The sequence below is a fragment of the Somniosus microcephalus genome, chromosome 4 (genome assembly GCF_052327205.1).
Source record: "Somniosus microcephalus isolate GS21.2 chromosome 4, FLI_Smic_1.0, whole genome shotgun sequence".
Classification (NCBI taxonomy): Eukaryota; Metazoa; Chordata; class Chondrichthyes; order Squaliformes; family Somniosidae; genus Somniosus; species Somniosus microcephalus.
Window position 1 is genome coordinate 236940325 of NC_140990.1, and position 20495 is coordinate 236960819.

At 43.4% G+C, this 20495-nt stretch overlaps 1 protein-coding gene across 4 annotated transcripts in view; it reads right to left on the reverse strand.

Annotated features, from left to right (window-relative positions):
• The window catches only part of dnajc10 (DnaJ (Hsp40) homolog, subfamily C, member 10), a 71105-nt gene extending 51339 nt beyond the window's left edge, over positions 1–19766 (reverse strand). For 2 of the 4 annotated variants that reach the window (XM_085985943.1, XM_085985941.1), the window contains exons 1-2: positions 19544–19762; positions 10457–10841 (exon numbers count right to left, since the gene is read on the reverse strand). In XM_085985943.1, the coding sequence (XP_085842069.1) occupies positions 10457–10675 (219 nt within the window). In that variant the 5' untranslated portion in view covers positions 10676–10841; positions 19544–19762. The other 2 variants (XM_085985942.1, XM_085985944.1) reach the window with 2 other exon arrangements.
• Between the last annotated feature and the right edge of the window lie 729 nt (positions 19767–20495).

Consider the following 20495-nt stretch of genomic DNA (forward strand, 5'->3'; position numbering starts at 1 on the left):
GAAGTGTTTTTTTCTCCTGATGCTTCCTCTTTGCAAGAGTGCATGGTGAATGTATCCTACCGCCTAATTCAGTGCTCCTTTGAGGCGCTATCCTAGTAGGAGAAAGAAGTGAGCTGACTGTCTAGCGTGCGTCATTTAGTGGCTTCTAGAATAGAGGTGGCTCTTTAGCTCCTTCAGCCAGGTCATACCATGGCCCTGCTATTGCTGGCGTGACATCTGATGTTATGTTGGCTGCTTAGGTCTGCACTCATTCTGGCTTAGCATGGGTCCTTGAATTGGGCAGCTGGGTGGCATGGATATTGTGTCCCTCAGAGAGTGATCCCTCATCAGTGTCTACTCTTGCTGTGCCCTGCTGCTGGGCACTCCCTCAGCATATACCGTGAACTGTTTGAGAGCGGACTGCAGGGCTGCAATGACATTACTGAAGCTCTACATCAAATTCCACAGCATCGTGAATGCAGACACAACAGACTCATGGACAATGAAGCCCAAAGTCTCTACAATATCACCTGTTAGGTGGACTCTGCTGCAGATGACCCTACAGTTAACGTGCACATCAGGGTGAGGGCAGTTCTATGATGTCATAAAACAGCACTTCACAAATACATCTAGTGGATTCCTTTAGAAGCTAGCACACCTCAGAGGGTTTCTTATGCACTCAAATTACTTCATGAATTGAAGGTGCTCAGAAAGGTTTGGATGGTACCCTTTCCCGAACTCAGCAGCTTGTTCCTGCTCTGTTGCTTCCAGCTGCACTTGTTTGATCTCACTTAGCGCCCCCTCCTCAAAGTCTACATCTGCCAGGCTAAATATTCTTGTGTCAGTGATCGCAAGGTAGAGTGAATACCACTGTGAGGTGGCAGTTTGCAGCTGGTGGCACCTCATGGGCAACTATGGAAATACAAGAGACACATATGTCACAATGATATTAACACACTCCTTAAAATAATCGTGCTATAATGCTGTGATTGTTCGGGACTGACAAAGTGTCTGAAAGCTTAGGGAAGGAATTAAAAGCAGCGATGACGAGTACCAGTCTGCACATGGAAAACGTGTTATGCATGAGTAGTAGCCAGAAAATCACCTGGCTTCTTTTCTCACACCATTACCTCTGGAGTCCCGCAAGAATCTATCCTTGGCCCCCTCTTATTTCTCATCTACACGCAGCAACATCATCCAAAAACACGTCAGGTTCCACATGTACGCTGAAGACACCCAGCTCTACCTTACCACCACCTCTCTCGGTCCCTCCACTGTCTCTACTTTGTCACACTGCTCGTCTGACATCCAGTACTGGATGAGCAGAAATTTCCTCCAACTAAATATTGGGAAAACCAAAGCCATTAACTTCGGTCCCCGCCACAAACTCCATTCCCTGGCCACCAACTCTATCCCTCTCCCTGGCAACTGTCTTAGGCTAAACCAGACCGCTCACAACCTTGGTGTCGTATTTGACCATGAAATGAGTTTCTGACCATATATCCACGCCATCACCAAGACCCTACTTCCATCTCTGTAACATCGCCCATCTCCGCCCGTGCCTCAGCTCATTTGCTGCTGAAATCCTCATCCATGCCTTTGTTATCTCTAGACATGACTACTCCAACGCGCTCCTGACCGGCTTCCCACATTCTACCCTCCGTAAACTTCAGCTCATCTAAAACTCTGTTGCCGTGTCCTAACTCGCACTAAGTCCCGTTCACCCATCGCCCCTGTGCTCGCTGACCTACATTGGCTCCCGGTCTGGCAACGCCTCAATTTTAAAATTCTCCTAAGTTTTCAAAACCCTCCCTATCTCTGTAACCTCCTCCATCCCTACAACCCCCCGCGATCTTGGCACTCCTCCAAATCTGGCCTGTTTCCCTGCTGTGAACTTCCACTGCTGAAATTGCATCGATTCCTTTAAGGCACATCAGCTGCTCTTTAAATCTGCCGCTATACTGCATATCCCGCTCCCACAGCTGGCACACTCCTAGGCAATCTGTACTGGCAGTGCTGAAAAATTATGTATTTGCAGACTGAGCAAACTCTTGCTAAGTCTACTTTGTGTGCTTCTAACACAAGGAGCACTCACACGCTGCTAGCTTTACCACCACAACGCCCAATTGTAAAGCGAGCCCCACAGTTGGCTTGTAGTTTTTTTTTTATCCCACCATTGCAGGAATGCTCATTTAACTGGGAGATTTAGTATAACATGGGATTTCATTTTCTAGCAAAGGTGCAGGTGCAGACAGAGCAAGGCAGTAAACGTAGGTCCTCCCTGTATACCTAAGGGTACAAGTTCAATCCTGAGCTTATGCATAGTGTGCACTATACACGAGGTCAGTTATAAACTTAAAGCAATCCCACATGTAATCACAACTTTAGCCACTGCCGAGATATCTACATACATGGACAAGTACGAGGTTGTCAGCAAATCTTGAGTTACAAAATTAATTTGAATGAATTGCTCATTTGGGTAACTGGATGGGCAACACCCTGATGGTTAACAATTGTCAATATATTTCAACTGACACGCCCTAAACTCTGAATTCTTTCCTAAACCGGTCAGCTTCATTACCTCTCTCCCCGCCTTCAAAAAACCTACCTGTTTGATTGTGCCTGTGGCCTGCTCCACTAATGTTTCTATTTTTTGGCATCCATTTTCACGTCTGTTAAGCATCTACTGATGGTTAAATATGTTAAATGTGCTATATGCAAATTGAAAATACTGAGAAATGACTAGTGCACAATCCATAGTAGATGGAAAATGGAACGTCATCTCACCATTTTGTCGAGATAGTAGTGTAGTGTCCGTGTGTAGATAAAGACACTGAAGACAGGAGTTGGTTCATAGGTATTTACTAAGCAAGTCTGGGGGGGGGGGGGGGGTTTCTAAAGGATATACACAATACATAGGCTTATATAGCCCAAGTGGCAATTACCGGCATTACGCACACCTGGGGCTCTTAAAGGCACATACCACCATAATTGCTCCCCTTCTAGCTAACTAGTGCATCATATTTTAAGTAATTATTAATTACATGTTATATGCAAAATAATATACATTGCTGTATTAATTAATTATAAGTTAGTCTCTCAGGAGGCTTCCTGACTCGGTCCGGATAACGCCTCGGGGGTGTAGTAGTTCCTGGTGGTGTAGTAGGTTCTTCTGGCAAGGCTGATTCGGCTTGAAGGCCAGTGTCGGGTTCATCGGGCTCCAGTATCACCGGATCGGAGGTAGATATGGGTATCTCTACTTCATCGTTAGATGTATAGAGTGGTGGTGTAGGTTGTCCCTTTTCGGATGACTTGATGATTTGGTCAGCATGGCGCCTTATTGTGCTTTCTCCGATGTCCACGGTATACATCAGTGGTCCTAGTCGTGTGCAGATAGTTCCAGGCTGCCATTTCTCGGTACGGTAGTCCCGGGCCAAAACCGGTTGGCCTATCTGGAAGGCCCTAGTTGGCCTTTCATTCATGCCCGGAAACTGCCGGTTCTCCACGTCCCTTCGGATGTTGGGCTTGACCAAATCCAGCCGGCATCTTAGGTTTCTATTGTAGAACATCATGGCGGGAGTTTGGTTAGTAACCATATGCGTTGCATTCCTATATGCAAATAAGAAGTTATCCACCTTGTGCTGAAGTTTTATGTCTTCATTACCCATGGCCTTGATGGCCTTCTTGAAGGTCTGGACAAACCTTTCAGCCAATCCATTGGTGGCGGGATGGTATGGGGCAGACGTGTAGTGCTTTACCCCATTGTTCTTTAAGAACTTTCTGAATTCTTCGGACACAAATTGCGGTCCATTATCAGAACATATCTGCTCCGGCAGCCCATTCCTGGCAAATATGGTCCTTAATACTGTGATGGTTTTTTCCGTGGTGGTGGAGGACATCTTTATTACCTCTGGCCACTTGGAGTGTGCATCAACTGCGATTAAGAACATCGAGTCCATAAATGGACCAGCAAAGTCGATGTGCACCCTTTGCCAGGGAGATGAGGGCCACTCCCATGGATGTAGAGGGGCCTGTGGCGGAGCATTTTGGACCTTCTGGCATCCTAGGCAGCTCTTGGTCATGTCTTCGATGTCTCCATCGATATCTGGCCACCATACAAACGCCCTAGCTAGGTTCTTCATTTTCACTCCACCCAGATGCCCCTCGTGAAGCTCCTTTAGCACTTTATCCTGGAGTTTGGGTGGAATCACCACTCTGGATCCACACATCAAGGTTCCTCGGCACAGACAGCTGTTCTCTTCTTTGCGAGAATGCTGGCAACAGTGGTTCGCCATGTGCTGGCCATCCCTTCACTGTTAAATCGTAGACCCGTGAGAGTAGGGTCATTTCTTGTCTCCCTTTCAATGGCAGAATTTGTCACCGGTAGACATTCCACTATGGTAGAGTGGAATATCTCTACTGGGTCTACTGTAGGTGCCTCTTCTATCGTTGGCAACGGTAGGCGTGATAAACCGTCAGCATTCCCATGCTGTTTTGACCCTTTGTATTCAATGTTGTATTGGTGTGCCCCTAGAAAAAGGGACCACCTCTGTAGTCTTTGTGCCGTCATAATGGGGACACCTTTTTTAGGGTTGAATATGGAGATGAGGGGTTGATGGTCAGTCAGCAAGGTAAATTTTTGTCCGTGTAGGTAATGGTTGAATTTCTTCACTCCCCATACCAGGCTGAGTGCTTCCCTGTCTATCTGGGCATAGTTACGCTCAGCTGAGTTCAATGAGCGTGACGCAAAAGCTATCGGCCGTTCCGAGCCATCAGGGAATCTATGGGACAATACCGCTCCTATGCCGTAAGGGGATGCATCGCACGCCAGTCTGATTGGTAGTGATGGGTTGTAATGAGCCAAAATTTTCTCGGATGTGATTAAGTCTTTACATTTATGGAAGGCACGTTTACAGTCTTTGTTCCATTTCCAAATCACTCCTGTCTGTAGAAGATCATTAAGAGGATGTAGAATAGTTGATAAGTTCGGTAAAAATTTATGATAGTAATTTATTAATCCCAGGAATGACCTTAATTGTGAAACATTTTCAGGTGCTGGGGCTTTTATAACTGCTTCAATTTTTTCAGGTGACTTATGCAACCCTTCCTTATTAATTATGTGGCCACAATATGATATCTGATTTTGGAAAAATTCGCACTTGGGGCGATTTGCTCGTAGGCCCCGTTCTTTCAGCCTAGTGAGCACCTGCTCCAAATTGGCAAGGTGCTCGTTGTCGTTTTCTCCTGTTATAAGGATGTCGTCTAGGTAGCATTGAGTCCCCGGAATCCCTTGCAGGACTTGCTCCATAGCTCTTTGCCAGATAGCTGGAGCTGATGCTATTCCAAAAACCAGTCGATTGTACTGGTACAGGCCTTTGTGTGTGTTTATTGTGAGATACTTTTTAGAGGTCTCCTCAACCTCCATCTGTAGATATGCCTGTGCCAAGTCAATTTTTGTGAAACGTTTCCCTCCGGATAGTGAGGCGAAAATATCTTCTATCCTCGGAAGAGGATACTGTACCGTGTGAAGGACCGGGTTTAGTGTCACCTTAAAGTCCCCACAGATGCGAATTTTTTTCTGTTCCTCAGAGTTATTTTTCAATGTTTTTTTCATGACTGGAACGATGGGTGTTGCCCATTCGCTCCAATCTATTTTGGGTAATACGCCTGCCTTTTCCAAATTCTTCAGCTCTGCCTCGACTGCCGGACGTATTGCGTATGGCACCGGTCTTGCCTTAAAATTTTTTGGAATTGCTGTATCTTCCACTTTTATTGAGGCGGTGATGCCTTTCAAGGTTCCTAGTTTCTCTTGAAACACTTCTTTGGCGTTGGCCAAGATGTCTTTTAATCGTTCAGGTATGATGTCATCATTGTTTTTTTCCTTACTGGTCACCGTCAGTGCCTGAATGGAGTGCCAGTCTAAACGTATCTTCCTCATCCATTCACGTCCCAACAACGGTGGACCACCATCTTGTAGAATGTATAAATACAACTTTTGTATTTCTTTGCCGTTGTATACCACAGGCACCCTTATTTTTCCTTTGGGGTAGACTTTCTGCCCCATATATGTTTTTAAGATAATGGATGTGTCTTTTAGAGGTATATGCGAAAATAGCCTCTCGTAATCTCGTCGATTTATTACGGTTAGAGCTGATCCTATATCTAGCTCCATTTTAACTGGGGACCCTGCTATTGTGAGGGTAACCCAAATGGTTTGGTAATCCTCTTTGGCAAGTACATTATGTAATTTGAGACAGCTTAGTCTCTTGTTTCCGGAGTCGCTATCGCTATTCTGGTCTTCGGAGCTATTGTCCGTCATCATTTGTACCTTCCTGTACTTTTCTTTATTGATTTTTTGTTTTCTGTCAGTGGATTTATTTTGTCCAGATTGGCATACCCGTGCAATGTGTCCAATCTTACCACATTGCCTGCATGCTTTGCCCTTGAACCAGCAGTCCCTCTGGTTATGGGTGGATCTGCCGCAGCGATAACATCTTCCGAACTCCTGTGTCATTTTATGGGTGCCGAAGTCCTGTGTCTCTTGTTGTATCTCTGCAGCTCCTTTTGCTGCTGCTTCGTATGATACAGCCATACTGAAAGCTTTGTCCAATGTTAAATCTTTTTCAGAAAGCAGTCTTTTTTGTGTTCCTTCACTTAAGAGACCGCAAACAAATTTGTCTCGAAGATAATCCGATAGTCCTGCTCCGAATTGGCAGTACTTTGATAGCTTTCTTAATTCGGTTAGGTAATCAGCGTTACTTTCATTCTTGTGTTGATTTCTCTTGAAGAACTTGAATCGTTCCGCTATCAGCAGCGGTGTTGGGTTTAAATGCTCCTGCAGGGTATCAACAATTTCTTTAAAAGTCTTGTCCTTTGGTTTGGCTGGAGTGATTAAATTTCGTAACAGCCCGTATGTCTTCGCGCCCATTAAGTTCAGAAGTACTGAAGCTTTTTTTTCATCTGTTATTCCATTTGCAGTGCAATAAACCTCTACTCTTTCCACGTATGTGGTCCAATCTTCTATTTCGCCATCAAAAGCCTCAATATTACCAGATTTAGGCATTTCAGAAAAGATATGGCACTTCCCGCGCTTTTTTTTTTTCTCTCTCTGTAGCAACGATATGGCGCTTCCCGCGCTTTCCCGCCGCTGCTACCGATAACAACGCTGTTTATTCACTGTTGGAGACTCGTTCCCGACGGAGGTCTAAACGCTGACCTGCTTGCCGCGCCGGCCGTCTATCGAGTGCACCCTCCCAGTCCGTTATTGCTTGCCTCCGATTTCGCTGCCTGTCTCAGCTGTAGAGCCCGCTGCTGGAGCTCCAGCCTGACGCCCAGGAAGGATTAGCGCAGTACCTGTCACCAGCTTGGCCAGCTGGTGAAACCACAGTTTCTCTTACTTCCTTGAGTCTTCTGGACGCTGGAGGAATCGATGTCCTTGAGGTGCTGCCGAATTGCAGGTAAGTCCGTTTCCACTTCGTCGCCACTGTCGTGTCCGTGTGTAGATAAAGACACTGAAGACAGGAGTTGGTTCATAGGTATTTACTAAGCAAGTCTGGGGGGGGGGGGGGGGGTTTCTAAAGGATATACACAATACACAGGCTTATATAGCCCAAGTGGCAATTACCGGCATTACGCACACCTGGGGCTCTTAAAGGCACATACACCATAATTGCTCTTAAAGGCACATACACCACAAGTAGTGTTTATTACCATCATTTGTGCAAACCACACATGGTGGACCTGATAGTTAACATGAATCACATTCATGTATGTCAGCAAATGTTGCCCTAAAATCAAGAATGCCTGTCGTGGTGCCTGTAAAAGCAGAATATGCCCCCGGTCTTTACACATGTCCATAAAAAAAATCTACTGCTGTATTTAGCACCTGCAGTAAGATTTAAAGTACTTAACCTTCTGAAAAGCAAAAAACATCTTTGATTTTTAAACTACATCTATTCTTTCAAATAGCTGCCAAAAAATAACTGCACAGAGTAAATCATTTCAGAATCCTCCAAATAATCTGAAAGTTGCAGTCCTGTGTTTTTAATTATGGGGCAGAAAAGCTACTACAGTTCTCCATGGGCAAAATGTTCAGTTAAATCTGGAAACACCGAAGGAATGCTACATTCAGTTCAGTAAGTGTTCACAAAAAAAACTCATTCACAATTCTCTTCAGGAACACAGCATGTTGTCATCTGACGCATGCACAAGCAAAAATAAAACTGAATTTAGACAGGAGTAGTTTTTCACATCAAAAATGTTTTGGTGGAACACAAACTTATTTCATTAAGTGCGACAAAGGCCGCGATTTTCTCCTCGGGATGGGGGCGAGTCAGCTGGTTTCCGGTCCCGCCCCCAGCTGCCTCCGCTCTGCCGACGTGATTTTCCCTTGATTGGCCTTGTTAAGCCGGCCAATTAAAAGGAAGCTGGTCTGAGGGCGTCATTTGATGACGCGTCATCAGCCGGTTTCCTTAAAGGGACCTTGCACAATTTTATTTTGACAGTTGATTTTTCAGTGCTTGACAGCATTGAGGGGCTGAAAACACTGACAATCACTGCACAAAGGTTAACTCTTGCACCCAGGCTCTCCAATGACTCCTTCCATATGCTTATAGAGTCACAGCACGCAGGGAGGTTCTCTTCCCTTCCAAGGGTGGAAGAGACCTCCCCAGGACACCAACTTACCTTGCACCTCCACCCAACCCTCTCTATCTACTTTATCACTTCCCCATCTCACTAGCCACCCCTCCCACTCACCCTCATTCTACTGCAAGCATACCAACTAACAACACACAAGGGCAGGCACTTGAGAGGTTTAGCCAATGTCCATGTGAAGTTTCTGTTAATGTGTTACTATACAGTGAAATCGCTTTTTCAAAACGTGCCCCTTATTGGACAGATCTGAGCGCACATTGAGAAGGGTCTTACTGAGTTCCGTCATAACTCCGCCCCGCTAGAGTGGTGTGTGTGCATGGAATGGCTTGGACATTAAAGGGATGCTTCATGGTGCTGGTGTGGGATGGTGTCAACCTGGCGCATCATGTGGCAGCCAGGGTTTACAGCATCAAGGGAAGAAAGTCTGGCCATGGTGATGCCATCGCTGGCCTCACGGCCAGCAATTTTGTCAGGGGCTGATGCCCTGTGCCCAGTACAGCATCAGGTGATGGTGGCGAAGGTTGGTGCTGTTGGTGTTGGGGGATGATTGTGGAAGGATTTGGAGGACCAAGGTCTGATTGTTTCTTTGGCTCCGATGTTGCTGGAATAGATGGCAGCTGCAGGTGAGATGACAGAAGAGATCTGTCACTGGTGAGAGGGGTTCTCCCAATGAGGTGGCACTGGACATACAGTTGGATCTAAAAACTTGTAAGCTAAAGAAATCAGTATATGTATTAAAAATGCAGTAACCAACATTTTCTTTGCTCTGAAACTCACCATCTGCAACATGGCATTCTTGACACCACTTCTGCAGCTGTCATCTTTTCACAAACATCAGACCAGACTCTCAACACACCACACTTACCTGGCGTGTTGTCCGGACGTCGTAAAACCCGACCCAGAAGCTGGAAAATCGAAAAAGACCCTGAAAATTGCTCGCAAGTACCCGTTAATAGGCAGTTACTTGCCTTAAATCGTTTCCCGCCGTTAGGTGTCGGGTCCATTCGCAAATCGGGGACCCGACACTTGGGAAGGTTGTGTGGAGGTGGGATGACAGCGGGTTCCGAACCCGCCGTCAATGAAAACGACTTTAACGTCTGACCTGCCTCCAAACCCGCCCTCTGAGCGCCGGCAAAATCGCGACCAAAGTTTCCATTCATCAGCAATTGTTGATTTTCATACAGCTTGACAATGAACGTCTTCAACAGAGAAATCAGCAACAGGTTTGAGATGTGCATAAAGGTGCAGAACAATTGTAAAATTTTCTGGTAATCTAATAACAATCACATTACATATGGTGGTTTAAATCACAAGAGCATAGAAACGTATATGGCACTTATACACTAGGTTGTTTTGTACAGGTACTGCAATAAAAGGGCTACATGTTCCATGCCATGTACATAATCAGATAAATTACACATTTACCCTACCTCTCAACATATATCATATGAAAATCCAACTTTGGATCAATGAGGTAGACATTATTTTTATATATTAAAAAATCTAATTCACCCACATCATCCAAAATCAAAATGCACAAAAATGAAATTGGCCTCAGGCAAGTGAGTCATTATCCTCCAATTTCTGTAACCATGCTGACAAAAGGCACTTAAAAATGACCACAATTTCATGTTTTTATTAAATAGTTGAGCTATAACTTTACCAAAGGGTATTAACATTTAGAATCTGCTATACATTTTCAGAATATCTTTCATCAGACTGCATTTTTATTTTGGTGCAGAAAGGGTACTGCAAGCTTTAACAAGTACAGTGTATCTGCTACACTGCATTTGAAAACATGGATCAAAATTATCACACTTACCGGATTTTTATCAGGATGCATTGTTAGTGCAAGTTTCTTAAAGGCTTGCCTTATCTGCCGATTAGTTGCACTTTTCGATAATCCAAGCAATTTATAGTAGTCCTCATCAGTGTAAACTAGAACTGATAAACACGTTATAATAAAAAGACATAAAACTATTTTGTTTGAAGATGGTTTACAGTTCTTTGAAGCATGAAAAATGAGATTGAAATGTTCCATTTTGTAGAACAGAATTTCAATCAACTGAGTGTCTCTGTTTTATAATTATGGCACTGTGTGCATACAGTTAAATTACTGGCATGGTTCTTGATCTTCGTTTACAACCGTATCCTTATTCTGAAGATAATTTCAGCACAGGTTTTCACATTGTCTTCTCAATAACAATCTGCAAACAAAAAAAAACTTCAGTAATTACTTTATTCACCCACTTTTGGGGGGAAAAAATAGGAACACAGAAGCAATCACGTTAATTTTGTAAAATATGTCGACTATACGTAGTCTTATATGTTCATAATAAAGATTTTGACCTCATACATGAACGTGAAATACCAGGACAGGTGCTTTAAGCCATTCCCATCAGCCTCTACATAACCATGGGAGGTGGGACGTAATCCACAAGATTGGTTTTGCATTCAGAAAATAACTGGTCTGATTGATTGTCTACCCTTCCCCCAGTATTCAGGCAGTTATCTTAACCAGCATGAAAAGCAAAGATATTGGGTCGCCCAATAATCCGGTGACAAAGGCAACAAGTAACCAAACCACATGGGCTAGAAAACTTCCAGTTCAATTCCTAGGCTATACTTAACTGATCACAGTTCGAGTGGTAATAAGCGAGGGAGCAGAAAAGATAATTCGCCAAGGTTCCTACTCCTGATTGCTATCCAGCAGAGCCAGAAATGTCTCAACATTGAAGGTGGGCTCCTGAACGTTACACCAAGTCACTGAATATGGTACATTAACTGTCTGGGTAGGATCCTGCAGTGTGGAGGGTGGGGAAGCAAAGGGGTGCACTTTGAGTCCAAGATCGTCAGAAGCCTGGCAGGATACATTGCCCTGTTCCTTTTGGGGTTGGGGGTGCGGGGAGCAAGGAGAGTTAAGAGTCAAAATCACGGCTGAGTGTGTGATCCTTGATCTAAATTGTTAATTCTTCATGCATTTCTTATACAAATTTTAATTTAGGATTATAGTGAATTGTTAAAGAACTATCATGACAGCTGTATGCCACCATTATTTTGATACTGTAATTGGATCGTCACAAAATTAACCAAAGCAATTAGAATGAACATTACAGAGATGGTTCTGCAATCAAACATTGCTTTAGGATTTGATTGATTGAAAGGACATGGTCTCTAGTTTAATCTGGGAGAAACCTACATTAAAAAGTTTTATTATAAAGTATTTTATTCCATTATTGAATTGCTTTGCATATAAAAACATTTTTAAAATCATACATTTGCCACCACATTTCAGTCCATTGTCCTTTAGCAAAATTTTAATTATTCTCCTCATATAAATGCTTCCTATCATCCACTTCAGTAAGTAAACAATTGAATCATTACTGGAGGATAAAGCTCCACACAGATGTACCAAGATTTGATAAGTTCAGGTTAACTTCAGCGTAAATCCTTTGCGCTCCAATACTGAGCGCAATCTGGCGCTCACCATCCTTGATTCACTTCATTGTCGTCCTCTGAAAGAAGATGCCCTTTCAGAAATATCAGAAAATGCTTCTCAGTATATAACATCAGCATATTCAGAAAACACTGAAGAGCTGCTGCTGGAGAGAGTGTGGTACTCCCCATGGGCAGTGGCACTCATTTAAAGCAAGTAGCTCCAATGGCATTAGAAACACATATTTTCACCAGTCTCGCAAGCTGGTCAGGTCTCCACTTATCTGCAACTGTGTACAGCTGAATTCTATTGCCGTACAACATTTGTGAGAATAAAATAGTCACCATACTAATATTGTTCCATATATTTTTATTTCAAAATTGTTACAGCAAGGTGAAAATATAAACTGCAGCAGGTCTTTTCTGGCTATACATAGCAACAAGCAACTGTGTAAGTATGAATATCTGCCCACCAATTAACTTGTTCATTTCTGTAACTGGCATAAGAGCAGATTAAATTGATCATGTGTCAGAGCTTAATTTATTGGTCAGATTCTCTAACTGGCCTCAACTTGATAAGCAACAAGAAAGAGAAGCTGGAGGTTGCAGTTCTCGTTTCAGTGCCATTCTCCCAGAACTCAAATTCAAAAGTGCATGGAGTTGCTCTGCAGAGTAAATAAGCACAAAAGTGAAAGAAAGCAATGACGCTGCTTGTGAAAACTAACCTATTGGATTAAAACTAGGAGGAAACTCTATATGCATTAGAGGCCCATTAACTAGAAGCCTGCACTTTAGTTTTGAAGTCCATATCTAAAAAGGTAAGGAAAGTGCGGGAAAAAAAAGACGACGACCATTTGGCCACCTGCTTCCACAGAACGTGTGTAATTCACTCTACCCCCGGGGAAAGTTCTGTATAAATATTCCCTGCTGCCCAAAGATTATCGAGCAAAACTACAGAACCTGTAACCATCCTCCTACCTCCACTAGTTAGCTGTGGTTTGCTGTCCTCCACAGATAACACTCTGCTGCCTCGGCAGTACAGAAAACATCACAATTTGGAGTATGTCCCAAATAAATAAGTAACTGAATACATAAAGCAAAGGAACTATTCTTTGAGGATATTTGTTAATCTCCTCCCAAAAAATACACATGCACATTCCTTTATATCCATATTGGCCAGATTTTTGATTGAACGTTTAGAACACAATTTCTTATTTCAGTGATTTTTATTTTAAAAAGATCAAATAAAGAAAGAACATACATTTATAGAAGTGCCTTTCATGTCCTCAGGACATCCAAAGCACTTCACAGACAATGGAATACTTTTGAAGTACATTCATTGTTGTTTAGTAGGCAAATGCAACAACCAATTTTCACACAGCAAAATCTCACAATGAGATAAATGACCAGATGAGTGGTTTTGCGGTTGTTGGCTGAGGGTTAAGTGTTGATCAAGACACTGGGGGAACTCCCTTGCTCTTCTTCGAATAGTGTCACAAGATCTTTTACGTCCACCTAAGCAGACAAATGGGGTCTCGGTTTACAATTTTGTCCTAAGGGTGAAACCTCTGACACTGCAGCACTCCCTCAGTATTGCACTGAACTGTCAGACAAGAACACACACTGAAGTCCTGGATTGAAGCTTGAACCCATGACCCACGGCAGGTGTACTGCTGCGTGGTCAAGGTTCTGTTGTAAACCAATCACAACATTCTCATTTTTTAATTTATTTTTATAAACAGGATGGAGAGAATGGAATGACCTCTCAAACAGCATGAAATTCTCACTTTCTCCTCATGTTACACAGTCAAGTTCAGACTGAATTGAATGAAGTGTATATACTGCTAAACTGCACTCTCAGGAGGCAGATCATTATGACTGGGTGTGTCACTGACATTGCTGCAGTTAGTTTACTAAGCAAGCAGGTGTTTTGAAACTCAGTCCAACCATGTGTCAGATTATCTGCTGGCATCTACAATTGGCAGAACCTCAAAGAACACATGTTACACCGGAACAGTGCTTATAATAACAAAAGAAACATACATAATGTTGTTTAAACTCATTGTGAAACTTATAAAGGGGCACTAAACAGGATTTGCAAATTAACCTTAATCACATATGAGAAAATTTGTGAAGACATGTTTGCAGTTGGCAACTAGAGACCATGCTATCCAGTGATGTCACTAAGCTTACTGAGCATATCTGTTCAAATATTATATTCAATTCATTGTTTCAATAAGTGCCACCAATAAGATTAATATTTAAAGTCCACAGAAAATACTTTCTCCAGATACAGCCTAAATTTGGACGGATAAAGTCCAGCTCGGTGTTTTGGGGATTTAGTGGATATACTAAACGCTTTACTAAAACGATAGCAAAATACTGCAGATGCTGGAAATCCCCTTCGCCTGGCACGTTCCCGTGCAAGCGCAGGAGATGTAACACCTGCCCCTATACCTGCCCCCTTCCCACTGTCCAGGGCCCCAAACACCCCTTCCAGGTGAAACAGCGATTTACTTGTACTTCTTGCATTCTAGTATACTGTATTCGCTGCTCACGATGCGGTCTCCTCTACATTGAGGAGACCAAACGTAGAGTCCTTACGTTCAGTCCGTAAGGGTGACCCCGAGTTTCCGGTCGCCTGTCATTTTAATTCACCGCGCCATTCCCACTCGGAACTCACCGTCCTTGGCCTCTTGCATTGTTCCACGGAAGCTCAACGTAAACTCGAGGAACAGCACCTCATCTTCCGATTAGGCACTTTGCAGCCTTCCGGACTCAATATCGAGTTCAACAGTTTCAGATCATAACCTCGGCCCCTATTACATTTTTACTTATATTTTTTAATCCACCCCTTTGTTTTGGTTTTTCCCTTTCCCCCCCCCTTTCCTTTTTTTCCCTCTCTCCCACATGGCAGCTGTCTCTCATTCTGCCAGAACATTTCACACCTAATCTGAGCCGTCTTTTGTCTCCACTAGTCCTATCATCATCTCGTCTCGTTTTGAATACCTCTTAATGTCTCTTCACTTCTTTTGTTCTCTTGCAGCCCTGCCTTTCGATCTATTTAATTTCCTTTCCAGTTTTGAAAAAGGGTTAGACCCGAAACGTCAACTCTAACTTCTCTCCACGGATGTTGTCTGGCCTGCTGAGTTTTTCCAGCATTTTCTGTTGTTATTACGCTTTACTAAAACTTTAGTGAAACATGCAGACTAGATTTACAATTTGTTAAATTGAGGCACACATGCAAACTGTTGACAGGCAACTCATACTGCATTTTCACTGATGGTTTGCTGCCAAAAGCAGCCAGTCTTTGATGGCAAATCAGCAACATAAACAGGTTGTCACCTCCAGATTGACCCTCTCCACAGATGTTGCTTGACCCGCTGAGTGTTTTCCAGCACTCTTTGTTTTTATTTAAAATTTCCAGCATCCGCAGTATTTTGCTTTTGTTTTATTATAAAAAGAGAGCTTTTTTTATGCCTGCAGAGCCAGTTAACATCCCCGACAGCATATGAACAAAATTGACTCGCCATTAGAGGCTGTAATGATTTCTGGCTGCCGCCAGGCAGTTTGGCTTTCAGTCGCCGGTAAGTACCTTCCCCAACTATTGGAGAGGAACTGAAGCCTTGACTCCATGATAGTACTCCTGCCATGGGTTATGGATTCAACCTTCAGTCCAGGAATTCAGAAAATCACAACTTTAAAAGCGGCACTTGTTTTTAAGTTGTTCCACCAGCTGTTGAAGCCAAGTTTCATTATAAATGTAGCAGTTTCTACAGTACCTGGGATCTGAGCCTGTATTGCAGGATCAATTCTGTTTTTGCAATTAAAATCTGCAATTGAACACACTACTTGATTATCTCTCCTATGTTAAGTCACACAGCTGTAATTGCCATTCCAAAGTTCTTCCCTCTGGTTTTAGTGGCGCTGCCCAATGTATACTGCAAGGCAGCTCAAGCAGAAAAAAAAGGCTTGTATCCAATGTCACCATAACTGAGTAAGTACCATTCCATTTCACTATTCCAATATTTTGGGGATCATATGCTGCAATTATATCAATTTTCCATGACAACTGGAAATCAGTAGCCTTGCAGATACCACATTTACTTCATCACACTTCTGCTGGCAGCAGGTCTGACTTCAGCTGTAGCTCAAAAACAAATGAGTAGCATAGCAGGTGGCTTTGGAAGCAGTGCTGCCCACAACAGCATTATAAAGGCTGTTATCAAAGACAGCCTTGATTTCTTACTACAGATAGGCTAAGCAGCTCAGCCAGGCTATGTAAGCCAAAGAAATGGTTTTGGGTTCACTATCTTGTGCAAGTGAAATTGTTTTTCCGCTATTTCATCCATAAGAACATAAGAAATAGGAGCAGGAGTAGGCATTCGGCCTTCCGAGCCTGCTCCACCATTCAATAAGATCATGGCTGATCTTCTAAAAAAAGACTTGCATTTATATAGTGCCTTTCATGACCATCGGACGTCTCAAAGCACTTTACAGCCAATTATATACTTTTTGGAGTATAGTCACTGTTGTAATGTAGGAAACGTGGCAGCCAATTTGCGCACAGCAAGCTCCCACAAACATCAATGTGATAATGACCAGATAATGTTTTTGCTATGTTGGTTGAGGGATAAATATTGGCCAGGACACCAGGGATAACTCCCCTGCTCTTCTTCGAAATAGTGCCATGGGATCTTTTACATCCACCTGAGAGAGCAGACGGGGCCTCGGTTTAACGCCTCATCCGAAAGACAGCACCTCTGACAATGTAGCACTCTCTCAGCATTGATTTTTGTGCTCAAGTCCCTGGAGTGGGCCTTGAACCCACAACCCTCTGACTCAGGAGGCGAGAGTGCTACCCACTGGGCCACAGCTGACACTGTAATCAAACCTCAACTTCACTTTCTCGCAGTATCCCCATATCCCTTGATTCCCTTAGTATCCAAAAATCTATCGATCGCTGTCTTGGATATACTCAACGACTCAGAACCCTCTGGGGTAGAGAATTCCAAAGATTCAAAACCTTTTGAGTGAAGAAATTTCTCCTCATCTCAGTCGTAAATGGTCAACCTCTTATTCTGAGACTGTGACTCCTAGCTCTAGAATCCGCAGCCAGGGGAAAACATCCTCCCAGCAGCTACCCTGTCAAGCCTTGTGAGAATTTTATGTTTCAATGAAATCACTTCTCATTCTTTTAAATTCTAGGGAATATAGGCCTAGTCTACTCAATTTCTCCTCATAAGACAATCCTCACATCCCAGAATCAGTCTAATGAACCTTTGTTGCACTCCCTCTAAGGCACATATATCCTTCCTTAGATAAGGAGACCAAAACTGTACACAGTACAGTGAAACATCCACCTATACCATAAATGTGATGGATTCTATAGCACCAGATCCAATTGCAGAACTGCTTCTTGACAAAGTTCTACAATATAAAAAGGTCATCAGTCTGCACTGTTCCTTCTGGAACACCCAGGTTCACGTAAAACTAAAATCGAGCATACATGGTGTGCATGTCCACAAGCAGATTTTTCTTCTTTATTAACAACAGTTGACAGAAAAACTGCTGGACTGGTGAATTTGTGAATCAGCAGTTAATTTATTTTGGAGAATCTCCAAGTTGGCCCTGGGATGAAAACTATTCCTGAAGACAATTTACTGCAGAGTTACAAAAGGATTCTGGATTTCAAGACACAGAGTACAAGAGTAAGGAAATCTTGCTACAATTGTACAGGGCCTTGGTGAGACCACTCCTGGAGTACTGGGCACAGTCTTGGTCTCCTTATCTGAGGAAGGATATATTTGCCTTGGAGGCGATGCAACGATGGTTCACTAGATTGATTCCTGGGATGAGAGGGCTGCCCTATGATGAGAGATTGTGTAGAATGGGCCTATACTCTCTGGAGTTTAGAAGAATGAGAGGTGATCTCATTGAAACATACAAGATTCTGAAGGGGATTGACAGGGTAGATGCTGAGAAGTTGTTTCCCCTGTCTAGAACGTCTAGAACTAGGGGGTATTATTTCAGGATAAGGGGTCAGCCATTTAAGACCGAGATGAGGAGGAATTTCTTCACTCAGAGGGTTGTGAATCTTTGGAATTCTCTGTCCCAGAGGGCAGTGGATGCTGAGTCTTTGAGTATATTCAAGGCTGAGATAGATAGAGTTTTGGACTCATGGGGAATCAAGGGACATAGAGATCGGGCGGGAAAGTAGAGTTGAGGTCGATGATCAGCCATGATCTTACTGAATGGCGGAGTAGGCTAGAGGGGCCGTATGGCCTACTCCTGCTCCTATTTCTTATGTTCTTATTCTTTCTATGGCTTCCCCGTCAGCCAACTATAAAAAAAACTTCAGAGCACCAGAGTAATCAGAAATCAGGACTGTCCCTGTAAAATTGGTATAGATAATAAACTGAGTTCAGAGGAGTCATCGAATAATCTAACATTTCACAAATGAATTAATAATCAACCTGTGCTATATAGGTTCGTTCTATCAGTGCCAGTGAGGTTAGACTTTTTTTAAATGCAAATGCAGGAAGTCAGAAATTAAAAAAAGAAAATGCTAAAAATATCCAGCATCTAAAAGGTTAATATTTCAGGCAGCAATCCTATGTCCAAATGAATCTGGAACATAAGCAAGTCTCTTTATAAGACTCGATAAAATAAAGGGAGGTGAGAACAGGTAAGTATCAGGTAGACTATTACAAAAAGCAGTTAATGGTGTAATCCTTAAGTAATGGCTTGTAAACAGGTCAGCTGGGACCCATAGCAACAACTTTTATCTGGTGAAGGAGAAGGAAGTTAAAACGAGTTGTTGAGAGTTCAGAAACAGTTCCTCATCCTCCTCTCTGGCACTTTTGTAGCCTCAGGTCTGAACAATGACTTCGGCAACGTCAAACCTCAACTATCTCCCCATTTTATTCCCATCTATTTCTTAGATTTTTTTTACTACAACTTTGTTTTTCTAATTCCTTTTCATTGCCGGGAGGGGGGGGGGACGGATGGATAAAGCTTTGTACACCATTGAGTACTTCACCTCTTCTCAATCTGTTCCCAGGTTATTGGACCTATTCATCCCAATCAGCTTTCCTGATCTCGACCTTCACCTGTTGCCCCCGCTCCCCTTTTACCTCCATCCATTGGAGGCTCATTGTCCAGTTTTGACAGGGTCTCTTCACCACCCCCCACAAAGTGCTGGCGATCTATTGTTTATTCCCCATGTTCTGTTCTTATTTCGGGGGAAGGCCGGGGGCTGCTCCTCGGTGCCGGCGGGCGGCTCTCATCAGGACCAGCGAGACCCCCTCCCCCTCATCCCATCCCATCTGGTTACTGAATCCCGGGCGATCGGTAACAGGAGGCGAACCCGAACACCACGGGCCTCACCAGAGCGGACAGCCAGCGAGCAAAGGCGCACAAGTTGAGAGTAAAACATGAAAGGACTCAGCGATGCCGGAGCCAACTCACTCACCCGCCCGCCGACGAGTGTACTTCCAGCTCGGATCCTGTTTTAACAGCCACTCGGCCGCTCCGGACCCATCTACCCAACGCACTTGGAGACCAAGGCAGACGCCGGACCTATTTGCAGGAGACGCACACAAATGGGCCAGTGACGTGAGGCTGTCGCTGAGCGCCACGTGGAGCCAGCCCTGCAAACAGGATGTGAGGAGTGGCCTTCACTCACACAATAGCTGCAGCAACTGTCCCGGAACAATGTATTGCACTAATATACTCATGACACGCACACGGCAGTTACTGAAGGAATTTGTGCAAGTGCAAGGGGGTGCTTAAACCTGGGGGAAAAGCGGTAGAGGGAGAGTCCAAAACTAAAGCTAAGAAAACAATAGGAAATCACTGGTGCCAGATATGATCAATGATATAATGTTGCCAATCATGTCAAACATTATCCAATTAAAGCTCCATTAATTTTAATTGATTTTTAAAACACAAGGTCTTGTACAAACCTGCCAAGTTGAATTTCAATATCCCAAGTGTTTCCCTATCCCCAGAATGAAGTGTTACTTTTTTTCTCACATCCACTCTGCTTTAAAAATGCAGCCCTGGTTATGCTAAGGAGCGGTTTTGCATGTGTACAGAAGGTTCCAATACTCACACATACCAATCTAGAAAACTAGAAAAAGTTTCTCATCAACTTCAAAATTCCTTTGCTCAGCATTGGCACCTGTGTGTAATATTAGGCGCCATGCTATAGGGAGGATATTGAAGCTTTAGTGAGGGTGTAATGCAGATTCACTAGGATGCTGTCTGGCATGAGGAAATATAAATATGATGAAGAACAACTTGAAAAATTAGGCTGATTATTGGGCAATATGACAGGAATGTTTAACATTCTGAAAGGATGGGGCAGGTTAGATTGAATCAAACTAGGGATATGGGAACAGGGTGGGTAAATGTGATTAGAA